Below are 18375 nucleotides of genomic sequence, written 5' to 3' on the forward strand. Positions count from 1 at the left end.
AAGTTAGATAATTTCTCCAGATCAAACATCTAGAATATATTAGTTTAGTCTCCTCTCCATCATCAAAATTCGAATTGTAACTTTGAATTGATTGCATCAATGGTGTTTCTTTTACGGTAACTATCAGATAATAGTTAAGAAAATAAAGAGTTAATTGAAAACTATATCTATTTGTAAGGCATTGTAAATAAATTGCCACCTTAAGTATGATAAACGACAAGTTAGACGTGAATTTATGCGTAACTAGGAGAGAACCCCTATGCTCGTGAATTTGTTAATATATATCAATCACTCTGCTTGCATTTTCTTGTACATATTTTTATGTTATTTCGTTTTCTTTATGGTCTTAGTGTTTCTCTTCCATCTTAGTGTATTTCAATCGTATCTTAGGAATGAAAATCAACTTCAATGAACAACTAAAAGTGGTTCTTTTAGCAGTATAGAAAAATGGTAAGCCATAAATGATTAGAAAAGATGTAACAGTACAAAATAAAAGTTAACTTTAGTGGTTATGGGCGTTATTGTGTGTACCAATCAAAACCATAACTATTTGCATTTTTTTTTTTGACAAAGAACTATTTGCAACTATTACTCATTAGTCTCTACTTTGAACTTTTGTTTTGTTGATATATAATTGAAAACAAAGAAAAATTTGAAGGGATTGTTGTTGATGTCGCCATTTTTTTTCGAAATATTTTGAAATAGGTATTTTACTAAAATTTGACGGATATATTATTTTTAAAAATGTTTGTATTTAAGATTTTTTTGTAAAAATATATATTTTATATAAAATATTAAATCCTAAAAATAACTGAGTAAACCCAAACATAACGAATAAAAGGTATGTTAAATCACATTTTTGTAACGAGAAAAAGGACAAAATCCACAAACTATTCTAAAGAAGGCAAAATCCAAAAAATATCATCCAAAAAAGACAAATTCATAATTGATTCAAACTTGAAAGCTAAATGTTGAACATTGACATAATGCTCTTGATTTGACATTCAGAAAGACAAAGCATGTTATCCCATATGACATGTCAGAACAAAAAGTAATACTATGTTTTTTTTACTTAGACTCCAAGAGAACAAAATAATTAGTTTTCTAAATTACTATATTAAACGAAATAGTAATGATTAGCAAAGATTTGGTAGTTAAAATTGGAACCGAACGAATTTAAGCAGAGATTTATCTGTGTTTTAACCACATTTTCGCCAGTAATTAAATAAAGATATTAATTTAACGAAAATTGAAAACAAGTCTCTGTCAAAAGCTGCGAAATAAGGAAGACACACCGTTGAAGCACTCGTCGTACAAAGGTTCCTTTTTTCTTTTTTCTTCTCCTTCGCTTTAGGGTTTGATTCTTCCTTCTCCACCACTCCTTAATTTCTGCCAATTGCGAAAAAGAACCTGTCTTTCTCGTCTTGTTGTTTCAAAACCCTAATTTTCTTACTGTTTTCTCTGTTCAGTCTCTGGTTCTGTACGGAGACGACAAAGGTACTGTTTTTCTTTTTTGTTTTTTTCTGTTACTTTCTTTGGTCTTTCTCTGTTTGTGGGTTTTCTCCGGCTTGGAATTTGTAAAAAGGAGAAAGCTTTATCGATTTAAAAGGTGATTAACTGATTTTGCTTTGTTGGGTTTGTCTCTTTTATAGACTCTCTGTTCCGTGGAGTTGAAGAAATTGAACGGAATGGAGGAAATTAAGTTGGAAAACGAGATAAGGCTTTGTGATGTGAAGGCAAATAATATTCGTAAGACAATGGATATGATTAAGTCTCAAGCCTCTGATGTACTTATCTTGAATCTCCAATGGTGTGATTTTGAGGAACATCTGAAATCAGCGAGTGAGAAGTTAGAGTTGAGGTTTAGGGAACTAGTGTTGAAGGAGGTTGAGTTACAGAATCGAAGCTTTGCTCTTGAAGAAAGGGCTAAAGTGGTTGAAGCAGCGGAAGCTGAGATGGGTGATTTAGAAATGAAAGCTAGTGGTTTTAGGAGTGAAGTTGAAGAGAAAAGAGAGGAATTGGGTTGTCTTAGGAAGTCTTTGGAAGAGTGTAGTGTAGAGGAAAGGTCAAAGAGAGGTCAACTTAGTGAGATTGTGGAGTTGTTGAGAAAGAGTCAGGTTGATCTTGATTTGAAGGGGGAAGAGTTAAGACAGATGGTGACTCATCTTGAGAGATATCGCGTTGAGGTTAAGGAAGAGAAGGAGCATTTGCGTAGGACTGACAATGGCAGGAGAGAGTTGGAAGAAGAGATAGAGAGAAAGACGAAAGATCTCACATTGGTTATGAATAAAATTGTTGATTGTGATAAGCGGATTGAGACACGGTCCTTGGAACTTATAAAGACTCAGGGTGAAGTTGAATTAAAAGAGAAGCAGTTAGACCAGATGAAGATTGATCTTGAGAAATATTGTGTTGATGTCAACGCAGAGAAGAAGAATTTGGGTAGGACTCAAACTCACAGGAGAAAATTGGAAGAGGAAATAGAGAGAAAGACTAAAGATCTCACATTGGTTATGGATAAAATTGCAGAATGTGAGAAGCTGTTTGAGAGACGGTCCTTAGAACTAATAAAGACTCAGGGTGAGGTGGAATTGAAGGGGAAACAATTAGAGCAGATGGATATTGATCTTGAGAGGCATCGTGGTGAGGTCAACGTAGTGATGGAGCATCTGGAAAAGAGTCAAACTCGCAGTAGAGAATTGGCAGAGGAAATAGAAAGAAAGAGGAAAGAGCTTACAGCGGTTCTCGATAAAACTGCAGAGTATGGGAAGACGATTGAGTTGGTGGAAGAAGAACTAGCTTTGCAGCAGAAGCTGCTTGATATACGGTCCTCGGAACTTGTTTCTAAAAAGAAAGAGTTGGACGGACTTAGTTTGGACCTTGAGTTGGTTAACTCACTAAATAACGAGTTGAAGGAGACAGTTCAACGGATTGAATCAAAAGGTAAGGAGTTGGAGGACATGGAAAGGCTGATTCAGGAACGGAGTGGTCACAATGAATCAATCAAGTTACTACTCGAGGAACACAGTGAAGAACTTGCTATTAAAGAAGAGAGACACAATGAGATAGCGGAGGCTGTTCGTAAACTATCCTTGGAGATTGTCTCTAAAGAGAAAACTATCCAGCAACTCTCTGAGAAACAACATTCAAAACAGACAAAACTGGATTCGACAGAAAAATGTTTAGAAGAAACCACTGCAGAATTGGTTTCAAAGGAAAATGAACTTTGCTCTGTGAAAGATACATATCGAGAGTGCCTCCAAAACTGGGAAATCAAAGAGAAGGAGTTAAAGTCCTTCCAAGAAGAGGTTAAAAAGATTCAAGACAGCTTGAAAGACTTTCAATCTAAAGAGGCGGAGCTTGTCAAATTAAAAGAATCATTGACGGAACATGAGAAAGAACTTGGACTGAAGAAGAAGCAAATTCATGTTCGCTCAGAAAAGATTGAATTGAAAGATAAGAAGCTTGATGCTCGGGAGGAAAGGTTGGATAAAAAAGATGAGCAACTGAAATCCGCAGAACAAAAGTTGGCTAAATGTGTTAAGGAATATGAGCTGAATGCAAAGAAATTGGCCAGCTTTTGTCAACAAAACAACCCGGATCAACAAGTTGACTTGGTGCGAGACGCTAGTGTATGTGACGAGAAAACTTTGCAGTTACTCTTACGTGGGCATCTGAAGAAATGTGATCAGCTTCACCTCGATGTTCTGCGTGCTCTAAAAGCATCTTCTGACCCGGCAAAGCTTGTGTTAAACACAATACAACGTCTTCACGAAAAGATGGCAGTAACAAAGCTTGATCCAGATAGTGTAAGAAGGGGTAGTATTTGCTTGCTGGAATGTTTAATGGATATGTCACCAGAGCCCAAGACTGAAGTACAAGTAGAAGCTATCAAATCAGTCACTGAATGGAAGAACACAACATTGGTTAAGGCAGAGAATCCAGTGGAGGTTTTGGGTTTTCTCCACTTTCTATCTGCATTCAGTTTGGCCTACACTTTTGATGCCGACAAAGTCCAAAATCTGTTTGATGCCGCCTTTCTTCGCCAATACGCTCCGAGTCTATGTGAGGCTCTAGGAGTATCATCTCTAGCACCTGGTAAGTTTTCTCAGTAAAAAGATTCAGTTATTCCCTCGTCTCTTTCTCTTCAAGTGGCATAAAGATTCTTTTCATAATTTTTTTTTGTTCTGCCATTTAAAGTTTCATTTAAACCCGGATCCCATATAGTCTAGATTTCTAATTCTGCTATAAGCAAACCAATACTAAAATTGTAGACCGTTAAGAAATAACAGTCAAGTTCTACTATATAGTCTTGTGATGCTTATTGAAGTTTTTTTTCTCTTCCCAGTCAACAATGTACTATCATTGGACGATAAGCCTGAACAGCAGCCCCCTGAAGCACCAATCATAAATAGCAGTGATTCTCGCAGCACGAATGTCCAAGAAACCATAGCATCATCTCATTTGGGTAATGTAGATGTTCTTTTGGACCCTGAGGGCTCAACTTCCTTTTCACCCAATGAGGTCTTTACTGGACTTCAAGGTATGATAGATCCAGCCTCGTATGTTCTAAATGTTGTCAACGATGAACTCTTGGGTGCTCAACAGAGAGGAGAGTTGGGTTTAGCAGAGCCTGTAATTAAGACTTTGATTCCCCTTTTGGAGGAGCTACCACGTGTTGTAAAATCTAGCAAACATCTTCTTTCAGATGCACTACAAGTGGCAACTCGATGGAGCTGGATGATGGGAAATAGTACTCAAATGTCACCGCTTGAGGCTTGGGGTTTTCTCCAACTTATTGTGGCATATGGATTGGTGCATGCAACCAGTCAAGATAATACTTTACGATTTGCCTCATATGTTGCTCACTTTAAACAAGCTCCGAAACTCTTTGAATCTCTTGGTCTCAGTTATGCCATGCCAAGTAAGTTTTAATTTTGCAAGACATAGTTGTCTGTTCTTTTTAACAGTTCTTCCTTGCAGTAGTGATTCTCAAATAATGAAGTATATTTTACTCGTTTTTGTCTTTGCAGATCTGGTTAAAAAACTCCTAGATGAACGCCATTACTTTATGGCAATCCGGTTTATCTTTTACTTCAAGCTGAAGTTCAACTTTTCTCCCCTGGAATTATTGAAAGACGAGATCATCACTCTTAGAGTCTCTACCAAGGAAAAGAGAAGACTTGATTCACAGGTTAAAGCTTGCTTTTGACAATCTCTTCCCAAACTGTATATTCAATTGTCGTTGATGGTTTATATTTGTTGTATTCTATGTTGACTTCTAGGCTGAAGACAGAGATGCTGCAAAACTGAAAGACATTATAGAACTTATTGAAGACTTCAAGCTGGATATTGATCTTCCTGTGGAACTTATCGTCAAGTTCATGGTTCCGCGGGAAAATCAAAATGAGAACCAATATGTCGTCTCATCATTTGTCCCAGTTCAATCTCCGCAGGTTCATATGCAGGCATCTCATGGCTCAAACCCGACCTTTCCAACAAGCCTTGGTACATCACCAAATCAACAGGTCCTAGACTTGGAAACATATCAAGCCGGTGGTTCAATCGCGTTCCAAGCTCAATCTTCACACCATACAGGTTACAAACGAACAAGGATGGATCCTTCGGTTTCTAGACCTGTGATTAGACCGTGCTTCAATCCATCAAGCTATGGCAGATACTAGTGTTCTAGGGTCAAAGATAGCCTAGCTAGTAGTTAAAAAGTAAATAAGTAGTAGTTTTGGTCTAGATTGGTTTTATGGTTAATAGTAGCTCTTAATCTCCTTCTACAGTCTAATGTAAAAAGTATATGCAGAGGGAACATCCTTGTTTCAGAATGATTAGTTTTTTTTATAGTTTCTCCAAACTCGATCTTCAAGACCTTATATCTCAATCTGCTCCAATCCATCAAGCTATGGCAGATTCTAGTTATCTAGGGTTAAAGATAGCCTAGCTAGTAGCTAAAAAGTGAATAAGTAGTAGCTTTGGTCTAGATTGTTAGTTTCCTCATCTGACTGATGCATTTAGCTGTAGATGCAAACTGATGTTCGTTTAAGTACATTTTTGCAGATAAGTTGGATGGAGCATCCAGATGCGTTTGACAAATTCATCCGAAAAAGCCTATTTTATAAGATGCATTCAGATGAGTTTAGATGATGAATCCATCAGCCTTAGTCAAAAATTGCAAATTATTAAAATACCTCTATTAAACTAAAGAATTACATCAGAAATCAAAGAATGTTAATATCTTTTTATAGTTTTCTCATTTTATATTTTAAAAATCTCTAAAAATTGTAAAACCACAAATAACAACTTTCAACAAAACGGACAATTACGATTTTGGCGGGAAAATTATGGAATGTGTTTTCCCACAAAAAATAAGAGAATTAACTTTCCGCCAAAATCATAAAATTACATTTTTTCGCAAAACAATATTTTTCCGCCAAACCTATAAAATCACGACTTAGCGAGAAATTTACATAATTACGTTTTCTCGCGAAACCGTAAAATCATATGTTCCGCCACAACTATAAAATCATGATACTGCGTTTTCCCACCAAAACAGTAAAATCATATTTTCCCGCCAAAACTATAAATTCACGATTTAGAATGAAAATTGCGGAATTATGCTTTCTCGCTAACACCGTAAAATTATATTTTCCCACCAAAACTAGAAAAATCACAATGTAGCAGAAAAATTGTGGAATTACGTTTTCCAGCAAAAACCGTAATCATATTTTCCCTCCAAAACTATTAAATCACGATTTAAAATAAAAAATTATCGAATTGCTTTTTCCATCTAAAGTAGATCATCTAAATGGATCATTTGGATCTCGATGCATTATACAGATGTACAAATGAACAGGGTCATATACTAAAAAACACTTTCAAATATAATCATTCCTTCTTAATTTCCCCTCGCTGAGCACTGATGAGTATTTTCCGATTAAATCTTATATATTATTCCTATTTTGCTATTTTAATTATATATAAAAAGGAAATAAAATTGATATAAAAGAAATTACCCTAATTCTCTAAATATTATCAACATTCAGGCGCCGAGAGAGAACAGTGAACGCAGAAAGTGAAGAATTCAAAGTTCGCTGCTTCTGTTTAAGAGAATTTTGATTTTGATTTTTGTTTTTGTGGTGAATTTATTAGGGTTTTATTGTTAACGAGTAGCTTGATGGAGAAGGTAACGAGTGGCTTAGAGCTTGTTGATATAAGCAAGCGTAACTTCCGCAAAACCCTAGAATCTCTCCAAGAAGGTGCTCATTCGCTTCTTCTACTTACAATTCAATGGAAAGAGATCGAATCGTATTTCGATTCCACGAGAAGCGTCCTCGAGGAACGAGCCAAGGAGCTAGAAGCGTTGGAGGAATCGATAAAGGTTAAAGCTTTGGAATTGGAGAAGAAAGAGAAGGAGCTTTGTTTGATTGATGAGTCGATGAAAGCGAAACAGAGCGAGTTTGAGAAGAAGGAGAAGGATTTTGATTTGGAACAGAAGGCAGAGGTTGAGAAGAGGAAAAGAGAAGTTGAACAGTTGGAGAAGTTTACGACGAGGATGGAATCGGTGGAGAGGGTTTCTGATGAGAAGTTGATGGAACTTGGTTTGAGAGCAACAGAGCTTGAATTGAAGATGGAAGAAGTAGAGAAGCATAGAGAACGGATTGTCGCTGGAGATAAGTTGAGAGGTGAGTTTGAGCCATTGGTTTCGTTGTTGGCTAAGAACATGGGCTTAAGTGTGACAATGCCTGTAAAGTGTTCGACTTTATACCTGAACGAGAATGCAGATGAGATGGTTAAGAAAAACACAGCCTTGGCGAGAATGGTTCCGTATTTGGATCCTGCAAAGGTGGTTTTGGATGCTATAGAAGGGTCTTTTAAGGAATACTGGAAGAAAGATTTAGGAGAAGCTGATGATAGAGTAGTTAATAGTTGGATTGTTCTGTTAGAGAATCTGATAAAGATGAATCTGAAAATCACACCGCAGGTGAAACAGGAAGCGACTCCACTTGGGATTGCTTGGTTAGGCAAGGCTAAAGCCAATATGAAGAATGACCCCCCGCAGGTTTTTGGTTGTGCGTTGTTTCTGGCTGCTTACGGTTTGGGCTCTCTGACTACTCATGGGGTGCTCTTAACCCTTGTAGAGCGGTTCCTTTTGTATGATCATGCCCCAAAACTGTTTCGGCTTCTGGGGTTAGAAGAGAAGGTTTCTGGTAAGGCCTGCTTCTTGTTTTTAGACTAAGTATCAGTAGTTGTTGCCCAAAAATCTGTAACTTCATGTGAATTGCTCTGCAGGTGCGGTTGAAACGCTAAAGAAAAAGGAAGAGTATCTTGCAACACTGAAATTTATCTGTGAATTCCGGTTATACAAGCTTTGTCCAGGAGGAAGACCAGGAGAACTTTTGATTGAATTCTTTGATTCCTCAGATAAAGCTGCCCGAGTGATTGCTGGGACTGGAACTTCAATGGAGGCGCAGGTAAGCTAATATCTCTCTCTCTCTCTCTCTCTCTCTCTCTCTGTGCTCTATTCAATCTGGCTTATGATGTGTGTTTATGTCGATGTGAGGTTATTAAGCTTGTTGACTTGTTGTAGAAAGCAAGGAGGGAGAAGAAAAAAGCTGATGCAGCCATGGCCATTAAGTACATCAAAGAGGCCAAAGCCGAGACTATGTTTCCTGCTAAAATTCTTAAAAGGTTGGCTGTAGTGAAGAACGATGAATCAGCTCAGAGAGCAATGGAACCAGTTCAAAAAAGTTATGAAAAAAGACAGAGTACGACCAAAGGGGTAGAGAAATCTGAAGCTAAATCTAGTATTCCATATGAACAGAAGCATGTAATCAAACGTCCAAGATTAACTGAACCAACAGCTCCTTCTCAGAATTTAACAGGTATGTATCAACCTTACTAGTGAATTAGCAGCTAGGCCCTACATTTCTACGCCATTCGCTTTCCTGTGGCTTGCACTCATGTAACACTTTTGAGTGTCTGTTTTCTGTGGCTTAGTTTGCTTCAATAAAATGCACAAAGAGCTTACCTCTGTAATGAATCTTTCTATTTTTGTCTTTGGGGAAACTTTGAGACATAAATTCAATCAGAACATTTTTCTTTTGTTTAAGATATGTGTGATCGACCTTAAAGTTTGCTTATGCCTTTAAATCATCCAGTGAAGCAGCCCGAGGTTGTGTGCGTTCCTACTGGGAAGCAAGTTAAAGAATCCGGCGCAGATCATCAGCCAGACACCATAGCAACTCATCCATCAGGTACCGAAACCAAGCTTAACATTCTCTCTGGTTCCATTAAGGCGGACATGTTAAGGGAGCTAGTAGAAAAGCAACCTCTGAAGGAGAGTGAGGATCTCTCAAATGCTCTCAAATGCACACCAGATCCAGCAAAGCTTTTTCTAGACACATCCATGGCTTTGTGTCCTACAAACACCGAAGGAGGATACGAGTTCAAGATGCTGATTACTTCAGCTAGCTGCTCCTTATTGTTGAATCAGCTGAAGAAGCTCCTGCCTAAAATTGGACATCCTGTGAAAGGCGATGCGAAGAAACTTGCCGTTTACTGGAAAGATAAAATTGCAAAGAGCAAAAGAGATCAATTAGAAGTCATCTGCTTCCTACAGTTTCTTGGTATCTTTGGAATTGTGTCAGAGTTCAAGGCTGATGACCTTCTTGGTCTACTGGATAATTCTTATTGGCAAACTGTGTCTCCTGATCTTTGCCAGTTTCTCGGGTTGGACGACGCCATTCCAGGTTATTCCCTTTTCTCTATTCTCCTGCTATTGCTAACCGCTAGGCCTATAGATTCAATTGTTGAACAAGATGTCTTCTGTTAAAAATGTCTGAACTCTGTGAGCTTGTTTAATCCTTTTAACATATGCCATTTTACTGAAGACGGCTTGTTCATATGGGCTTTGTTTCGACAGGTTTCATTCAAAATCTCATAAAAACTGGACATCGTATCAAGGCAATAGACTACATATACTCATTTGGTATGGTCCATAGATTCCAACCTGTATCCGCTATCATAAACGATTCCTTGAGGATTACAAAGGAATCTGCAGAGAAGTCGTATAGAGAAGCCAAGAACGAATCTACAACGCAGGTAAAATTTAAGCCTTTTCTTTGTTCTTAACTTCTTGTATCACAATAAAACTCAAATAGAGATTGTTGTAATACAAAGCGTACTTTACAGGTTGCAGCCATAGACAGACAGGTTAGAGCACTAAGAGCCGCCATTAAATGCATATCGTGTCATAAACTCGAATCAGAGTTCCAACTCGGAGACCTTGAAGAACAAATCAAGTCGCTTTTGAAGCTCAGAAGAAACACTTCTAATGGATCTGGATCCGGATCCGCATCGTCCAAACCCGATTCGACAATCAAACAATCTCAGACGGCAAAACCACCAACTGTAGCAGAGGTTGCTCCTGTTACTAGCAACATACCTTTGGAACCTTCAACAGAAGCTGCATCCTCCTCTGCGAGCAAACCGTTTTCAAAGAAGAATAAGAGAGGGAAAAAACGCAGCATGTCAGGAAACAATCAGAGCTCAGGACACATTGCTTCGCACACAAGCAATCACTATCCCAGCCATGACTATTCCCTGAATCAAAGACTAACGTGGCCGGTCGACAACTACGACAGAGGTTTCACCGGATTTCCTAACCCCGACTACAATAATAACCAATGGGGACAACCAGAGGGACCTCAATTTTACCATCTTTATCAACCGCTAGATCCTCGCTACAGGAACTACTAGCCGCTACTTTACTATTAGGGTTCATGGAGGATTAAAGTCTCTTGATTTTTTTTCTTTTTTTTTGTAGGATTGCTAGATTTGATTCACCTCCGCTATTTTAGTCATAATCAAATGTCATGGTTATATAGTGTGAAACTAGATGTGATAAAAACACATGTAAATAGTAACTTTTGTACGTTCATTTTAATCTTTTGGGTTTTGTTTTTGTTTGGGTCGTCTTCCTTGTCTTGTGTGTTTAGTAACTTTAGTTTGAACAAAACAAAACCTTTATCTCGTACTTGAAAACAAAATTAGTGGCAGACATTTAAAAAAACATTTGATTCATCTAACCATTGAGCTAATAACTTATTAAATTGATAAACAACCCGCACTATATATGGGATAAAACAATTATTAAATAAGTTTAGTGTATTGATGATAATAAAGGTGTTCGATTTTTATATTGTTAGATAAACGATAATGTATTAATGATTATCAAGATTAGAGAAAAATTTATTTTATGTATTACTAATATTTATGTTTGTTATGCTATATATATATATATATATATCTTGTTATATTAATAGATACACAAAATGTTAAGTACTTCCTTTTGTATAGATTTATATATTTTAATTGCATATATTAATCATATTTTTGTTTTAATATAAGTGAGTAAATTCAAAAGCATAAATTAATTGGAGAAAAAAATCATAAGTAAAACTAATGGCAAAATCTGTAAATATCCTAACAAAATTTGGATCTTTAATTAAATGGAAATGAGAAGTTCTGTTAGAACGACGCATAAGCATGACATTTTCGTTAATCACCTACGAGGATAAAGTTATCTTAACAAAATGTTTGTCAATTAATATATAAAGGATATTGACAAATATAGATTATAATTATAATTATAAAATCTAACCAAATAAATAAAAAAATAATCTTGAGAACAAATCTATGGGCATAGGCCCAACCAAAATGAATGATTAAGGGTCTGTCTGATTTAAACACATCGTTTGCGGTTATTAATGCATGAGTTTATGGAAGCGGGCGGTTGCGATTTCAAGCTTAATGAAACATTTTGAACCACTGGTTTAATGGTTAAAAGTTAAAGCGTTTGCAAGAGTTTTATGACTGGTTAACTAACATGTGGTACTACGGTTAAATTAAAAATAACTAAAAAATATAATATATAATTATACAAAGTATAAAAATACCAAAACAATATTATACTATTATGATAAATTATGAAATTTAAATATAACTTATAATAAAATAAAATTCTTCCTAATTATTCAAACTAATTAAATTTTATACTCAAATATGCATTTAGTTCATAAAAAACATCATTAAGTAATATGCAAATTACAAAAAAAAGAAAAGAATATGTCAAACTTAAAAAAAAATCAATTTTTGGATCTTCCGGATTAAAAATATTATTACAATACTTAGTTAGTATTTTATCATTCTTCAGTTTGGTTTGACGCTATAAATTTGATAGAGAAAAAAACTAGCGTATTAAGAATAGAAATCACTAACATATATGAAAGTTTTGGAAAAGAATCTTACGCTGAAAAAATGTTACAGGTGACATTGTTGATGTAATGTGTAAACAAGCAAAAATTTGTTACGACATAGATGTCATGTTTGTTCTTTAAGATCTAATTAAATTTATCTATGAGGTATGGTTACTCTCAAATCTCCAATGATCAATTTTATTCTTGTCTCTGTTTTTTTGTTCTTTAACGTGCATCTATTATCCATTTTTTTGGTTCAAGAGCTTATTTCCGAACTGAATGAAGTCTTAGCAAAAAGGAAATATCGAGGAAGAAGGTCAATGGAAGAAGAAACTTAAAGAAAAAACATTAAAGATTTTTGAGTTTCTTCCTCAAAATATTCAAAAATCTTATCAAATTTACTTAACGTCATTATGGATCTTAATCAATAACTAACAATCATTTGAGTACGTTCTATACTCTTATAAAAAAAAGTTTCAACTTTCAACTTCTGAAAAACAAACAAACATATCTTTTAGCTTTTTATGCCTATTCAACCTATGAATCAAGTATGCATGTGGAACATTAAAATCAAATATGATAACTCCATATAACATATTCTTAAGAATCTAAAATGACTTTAACCTCACAAAAATTAGCGCCCGGTGATTTTTAATTCTTTTCACTTTTGTTTTTAATGACTCTTCTAAATAGATGTTCGTAAAGCAAAAAATTAACTTCCAAAACTTATAAAAGCTATATAGATCTTTCTAAAAAAAATCAACAAATGCATTGCGTTCCCAATCATTTTTAATGAATTCTTTTGTTCTACATATATCATTAATTATGACAAATAACATTCAATACCTACATACAACTTAACAAAATTACATTAAAAAAAAGCATGCGGCTTGGCTCGGGTTTCGCCCTAGTTACAAGTAATATTTTGAATGTTTATATCAATTTTATAATATATATTATATTAAAAACTAAATATAATTTTTATTACTGATTTAATATAACTATTTGAAATAATATTTTTTAAAATTATACAATAATTACATATATTTAATATTAAATACTACTCATTTTCATCCTACTATATTATTTGGGAAGTACATTTTAAATGTAACCTTAATTTTTGTAAGTAATTACATAGGTATGCCATTAGAAATAAAATTTTAAAGAGTAAATTAATTTATCTCTTTGAGAATTAAAAAGTCAAATACTAATTTAATTAATTAAATTTAATTAAAAAACAAAATACATTATTAATTTCCAAAAATAATAACCAATCAAAATCAACATATAAGATTTGATATCTAAATTTTAATTAATTTAATTTAATTAGAAAAACAAAATACATTATTAATTCCCAAAAAAGTAACCAATTAAAATCAACAAATTAGATTTGATATCTAAATTATCATATTAATTTTTTATTAATTATTATAGTTCACTTCTCATCTTTATATGATTCTATTTTTGCCGAAAAATAATATCATCATTATAGAAAAATAATTAGAGTTTTTTCGCATATGCCATAATTTGAATTTTTAAAAACGAATATAAACTGTTCAATACATGAAAAAATATTATAACAGGTGAAAATAGATTTAAGAAAACTTTCTACTGAGTAACAGATCATAATTTGAAATATTTATATTCATTTTCATACATATTATATTGAAAATTTATAATCTTATATTCTACAATAATTAATAACATATTAGATGTGATTCAATTTTTAATACAAGCTGGAAAATCCTAAAATTGACGGGTTTAGATCGATATTAATACAAGATGGTATACTACAGGTGAAACTCTTAAATTAACAATCAAAATACAAGTGTATAATCTTAAACACTAAACAATATAGATAATATTAACAAAACATATACAACTCACAGTTTACTATACATTTAAAATCAAATAAAATAATATCATATATTTTTAAATCATCTTTACAATAAAAGTTTTTAGTTGAACTAAAATATAAGCCTACTTACGGTATATTGTAGGTTAATATATAGATTACAGGGCTTATTGGATCTAAAGACAAGTCATGAAAGATTTCCTAAACTGAAGCAAAATATACTGAATATTCAAATCTCTATCTGTTACCAAATTATAAACAAATAAGTTCGTAAAACAATTTAATATTTTATATACGAAATCAACTAAATCTTAATCACATAAAATTAGCACAAAAAAAAGTATTCAACAATTAAAAAATTATCAAATCTCTATATAAGTTTTGATACTATATTCGAATAAAGTGTAATATTCCATTTCAATTTGTATTCTTTAACTAATTTAAACGAACTAATATATTTGCTAATCTTATACCTATCAAAACCGACTATCGTTTCTTATCTCTATAGTATATTTGCAAGACTTTTTTGGTGGATTTGGATAAAAGTGCATATCGTCCTACTATATTATTTGGGAAGTACATTTTAAATGTAACCTTAATTTTTGTAATTAATTATATGACAATGCCATTAGAAAAATTTAATCAAAAACAAAATCTTTTAATGACATCATTAAGATTACCAAAATCATTTAACGACAATATTCATCTCTTAATTATAGGGCTTATTGGATTTAAAGACGGGTCATCAAAGATTTCCTAAACTGAAGCAAAATATACTGAATATTCAAATCTATATCTGTTACCAAATTATAAACAAATAAGTTCGTAAAACAATTTAATATTTTATATACGAAATCAATTAAATTTTAATCACATAAAAATTAGCACAAAAAATATGGTACATTCGGGTCTATAGTAGTTTTGCAAGACTTTTTTGGTGGATTTGGGTAAAAGTACATTCGGGTCATATGGTACATTCCCCTATTAAATAAATATGGTTCACTCCTATGTTATTAGCTAAAATGTTTAGATTATAATTCAGAGTCATATCATAAATAAAATTAATATTAATAAAATAAATGGCTTTTTGGCAAGACGGATTTGAAGGGACGAGTTTTTGAATCAACATTAATAAAAAGTAAAATATAATTAATCCACCGTTTCAATACGGGTTAAATCTTTAATTTATTATTTTTTAATAACAATTAATATATATAAATACTTAATAATAATTATAAACTGTAAAAATATAAATATTTTATAAAAATAAAATTTACAAGTTTTAATATATATTACTTTTAAAAAATAAATCATCCCGCGGTATACCGCAGGTTAAAATCTAGTTTTCTTTTTAAAGTTAGAAGTAAAATCCTACAACTAAAACATTTACCGCTACAGCTAACACATCTACAGCTACAAACTTACAACAATTAATTTCCAGCTATTAAAATGGTTCAAAACGAGTTGCAAATGTTTTAAACTATTTACAAAGGTTTAAAAAATGATTTACTAATGTATTGAAAGACTTTATAAGGGTTTTAAAAGGATTTACAAAGGTTTTTTTGAGAATCCTTGTAAATCTTTTTAAAACTCTTGTAAATCATTTTAAAACCTTTAAAATATTAACAAAGGTTTTTAAGAGGTTTTAAAGTATCTACATATGTATTTAAAGGCTTTGTAAGGATTTCAAGAGGTTTTAAAAATGATTTACGAGTGTTTTTAAAAACTTTACAAAAAAACTTAAATGACTTTAAAATTATTTACGAAGATTTTTTAAGAGTTTTAAAAAATTTATAAAGGTTTTAAAAGATTTTAAAACCTTTATAATTCCTTTTAAAACCCTTTAAAAACTCTTTTAAATCTTTTTAAAACCATTTGTAAGGGTAAGAAAGAGTTTTAAAATGGTTCAAAAAGATTTACAAATATTTTCGAATATTTAAAAACAGTATTTTAAGAGTAAAAAAATGATTTACTAATATTTTAAAGAGTTTATAAGAGTTTTAAAAGGAGTTAGAAAGGTTTTTAAAATCCTTTAAAATTTGAAAATATTTACAAAGGTTTTAAAAGGGGTTTTAAATTATTTACATGTGTATTTAAAGACTTTATAATGATTCATTTTTTTATGTTAGCATGCATATGTCAAATTTTAATTGGGAGAAGTTGTTATATATGTACATGTGTGGAAATCTCATCAATTGATTGATATAATTATTAAATGGTCATAAAAAATTAAAAGAGTGTATAAATGAAAGTGATCAACAAGAAGGAGCATAATTGAAAAGGAATACTGTTGAAAGGACATTCTTAGCAATTTGTCAAAACAGAATGGATAAGATTGAAATTTAGTTTGAAAAATTACTAAATTAAATCTTAAGAAAAACATATATTATTATTATTATTATTATTATTTAGATTTCAAATATTATGGATACATAATAATATTTATTTCTAACTTCCGCCTATTTAGGAGGGCTTTATCTACTATCTATATAAAATTTAGTTGGCTATAAATTAATTCAGTTTAATTAAAAAATCTATGTTATTTTTTTTTTTGGTAGACTAAAAAATCTATGTTATAGGCAATTCACAGTGTATCAAATAATTGTGTTTGTTATGTGATGTATTGTGAATTGGGATTTGTCATATCACATAGATTACCAACAAATTTTTTTAGGCTTTTGCATACAATTTTGAAAATTCAATATATTAAATTTTATTTTCTTAAAATTTATATCTTGCAATCTATTGATATCAAAATTAAAGACAACATATAGCTTGAAAACTAAGATTTTACCAACCATACATTTTTACTGCATCGTGATCTTCATCTGTGAGATATATCCCATCATCTCTAGCCTCCCAGATTTTTATGGCGCCAAATCTTATAACAAAACGACTCTCTTTATATGCAGTAAATGTTACTTTATATTTGGTAGCACTAACCCCATGATTTAGTGTACATACAATCTCAGTATCACCAAAAATGCTATCCCCAAACTTAAAAAAATATACGTATGAACGAGCCACTGTGTGAATACCGAGATCATCTTTATCTGACTTGCAATGAACCGTAAGAATATCATAATTCCTGTTAAAAGAGTTTCTAAAGTATAATTGGTTTTTTGGAAAGAGTTTGCTACCATTGTTCGATCCCGCACTCAAAACAATAATAATGACCAAAACGAACAGATTATTCATAATTTCAAAGATTTTTTTTCTTTAGTTTTTGACTTTTTGTATATGTTTCAAAAATAATTGAACCAAAAAGTTTAAATATATTATATTTTGAATTAATATCTTTCCATATTTAATAAGGTAAATTAGGTAGTCAACATAAGTTTATGACTCAAATAAAAAAACAAATCTTTGACCCATTTAGTTTGTAGAGTTAATGTAAATGTTGACTCTTAAAATACCATTAATTTTCTTATTGATATTGTAAAGTTTACTTAGTCCATTCTTAAGATAATATATACTTACCAATCTTGTTATATATAAAATATAATTTTTTGAAGTTAGTAACTCATAAGATTTTGCCACGTGTCATGTCTATTGATTTTTGACACATGTAATCATATTATCTATTTTTAAAATATAAAAAGAAAAATATTAGAAAATTAAACAGTGTTGAAAATATAATAAAATAATTAGAATTAACTTTTTAGTTAAACTTTATAAGTGAAATATATATATATATATATCTTATATAAACAATTTTTAAAATGTAAAGAAGATAATTATAATAAATTTTATGTATCTTATTAAATAAAAATTGAAAATACAAGTGTATATCTTAAATAAAATAAAAAATGTCTAGAAGATAATTATTTTTATCTTATTAAATAAAAATGGAAATTAAAAATCATTTACCAATTATTTAATTTGAAACTACTTATTCTAAAAGAAAAATGATTACTTTTTTCTTCAAATTTTAATAAGGATTTAAGAAATTATATAATATTATTATATAAAATACAATAAATAAGAATTTTTCTTACCATCAATCCTAGAAAGATAGAGATTTTAAATACTCACCTCTACATAAACAAAGAAATAGTCTCATATATTCTCACCAAACAAAGAAACTCTTCAAAATCACCATCATTGCTTCAAAGTCATTTTATTGATAAAGCTTTTTTTGGGTTACCTATTTCTCAAACAATATTCATATGTGTTATTGGTGTTTTATTGATAAAGCTTTTTTTGGGTTACCTATTTCTCAAACAATATTCATATGTGTTATTGGTGTAC

At 31.8% G+C, this 18375-nt stretch overlaps 3 protein-coding genes across 6 annotated transcripts; 2 read left to right on the forward strand and 1 right to left on the reverse strand.

Moving 5' to 3' along the window:
• Positions 1-1304: 1304 nt before the first annotated feature.
• Positions 1305-5892, forward strand: AT5G27220 (Frigida-like protein; the record flags this gene model as incomplete). Of its 4 annotated transcripts, NM_001343995.1 has the most annotated exons (6): positions 1323-1497; positions 1653-4098; positions 4349-4543; positions 4709-4924; positions 5034-5194; positions 5286-5879. In NM_001343995.1, 5 exons carry the CDS (start codon positions 1689-1691, stop codon positions 5682-5684), a joined length of 3381 nt encoding a protein of 1126 aa, NP_001330216.1. The 4 variants fall into 4 exon arrangements, with proteins under 4 accessions (NP_001318661.1, NP_001330216.1, NP_001330217.1 ...); NM_001343994.1 differs by having other exon boundaries at positions 1305-1497; positions 4349-4924; positions 5286-5892; NM_001343996.1 differs by lacking the exon at positions 1323-1497 and having other exon boundaries at positions 1689-4098; positions 5286-5684.
• A 1131-nt stretch (positions 5893-7023) lies between these two features.
• On the forward strand, positions 7024-10981 carry AT5G27230 (Frigida-like protein). Its single transcript, NM_122605.2, has 6 exons — positions 7024-8219; positions 8302-8483; positions 8600-8894; positions 9171-9761; positions 9935-10113; positions 10204-10981. Exons 1-6 carry the CDS (start codon positions 7187-7189, stop codon positions 10768-10770), a joined length of 2847 nt encoding a protein of 948 aa, NP_198075.1. The 5' UTR covers positions 7024-7186; the 3' UTR covers positions 10771-10981.
• Positions 10982-16835: 5854 nt separating this feature from the next.
• AT5G27238 (Plant self-incompatibility protein S1 family) lies at positions 16836-17366 on the reverse strand. Its single transcript, NM_001125812.1, has one exon. It carries the CDS (start codon positions 17320-17322, stop codon positions 16915-16917), a length of 408 nt encoding a protein of 135 aa, NP_001119284.1. The 5' UTR covers positions 17323-17366; the 3' UTR covers positions 16836-16914.
• Between the last annotated feature and the right edge of the window lie 1009 nt (positions 17367-18375).

The sequence above is a fragment of the Arabidopsis thaliana genome, chromosome 5, assembly GCF_000001735.4.
Source record: "Arabidopsis thaliana chromosome 5, partial sequence".
Taxonomy (NCBI): domain Eukaryota; kingdom Viridiplantae; phylum Streptophyta; class Magnoliopsida; order Brassicales; family Brassicaceae; genus Arabidopsis; species Arabidopsis thaliana.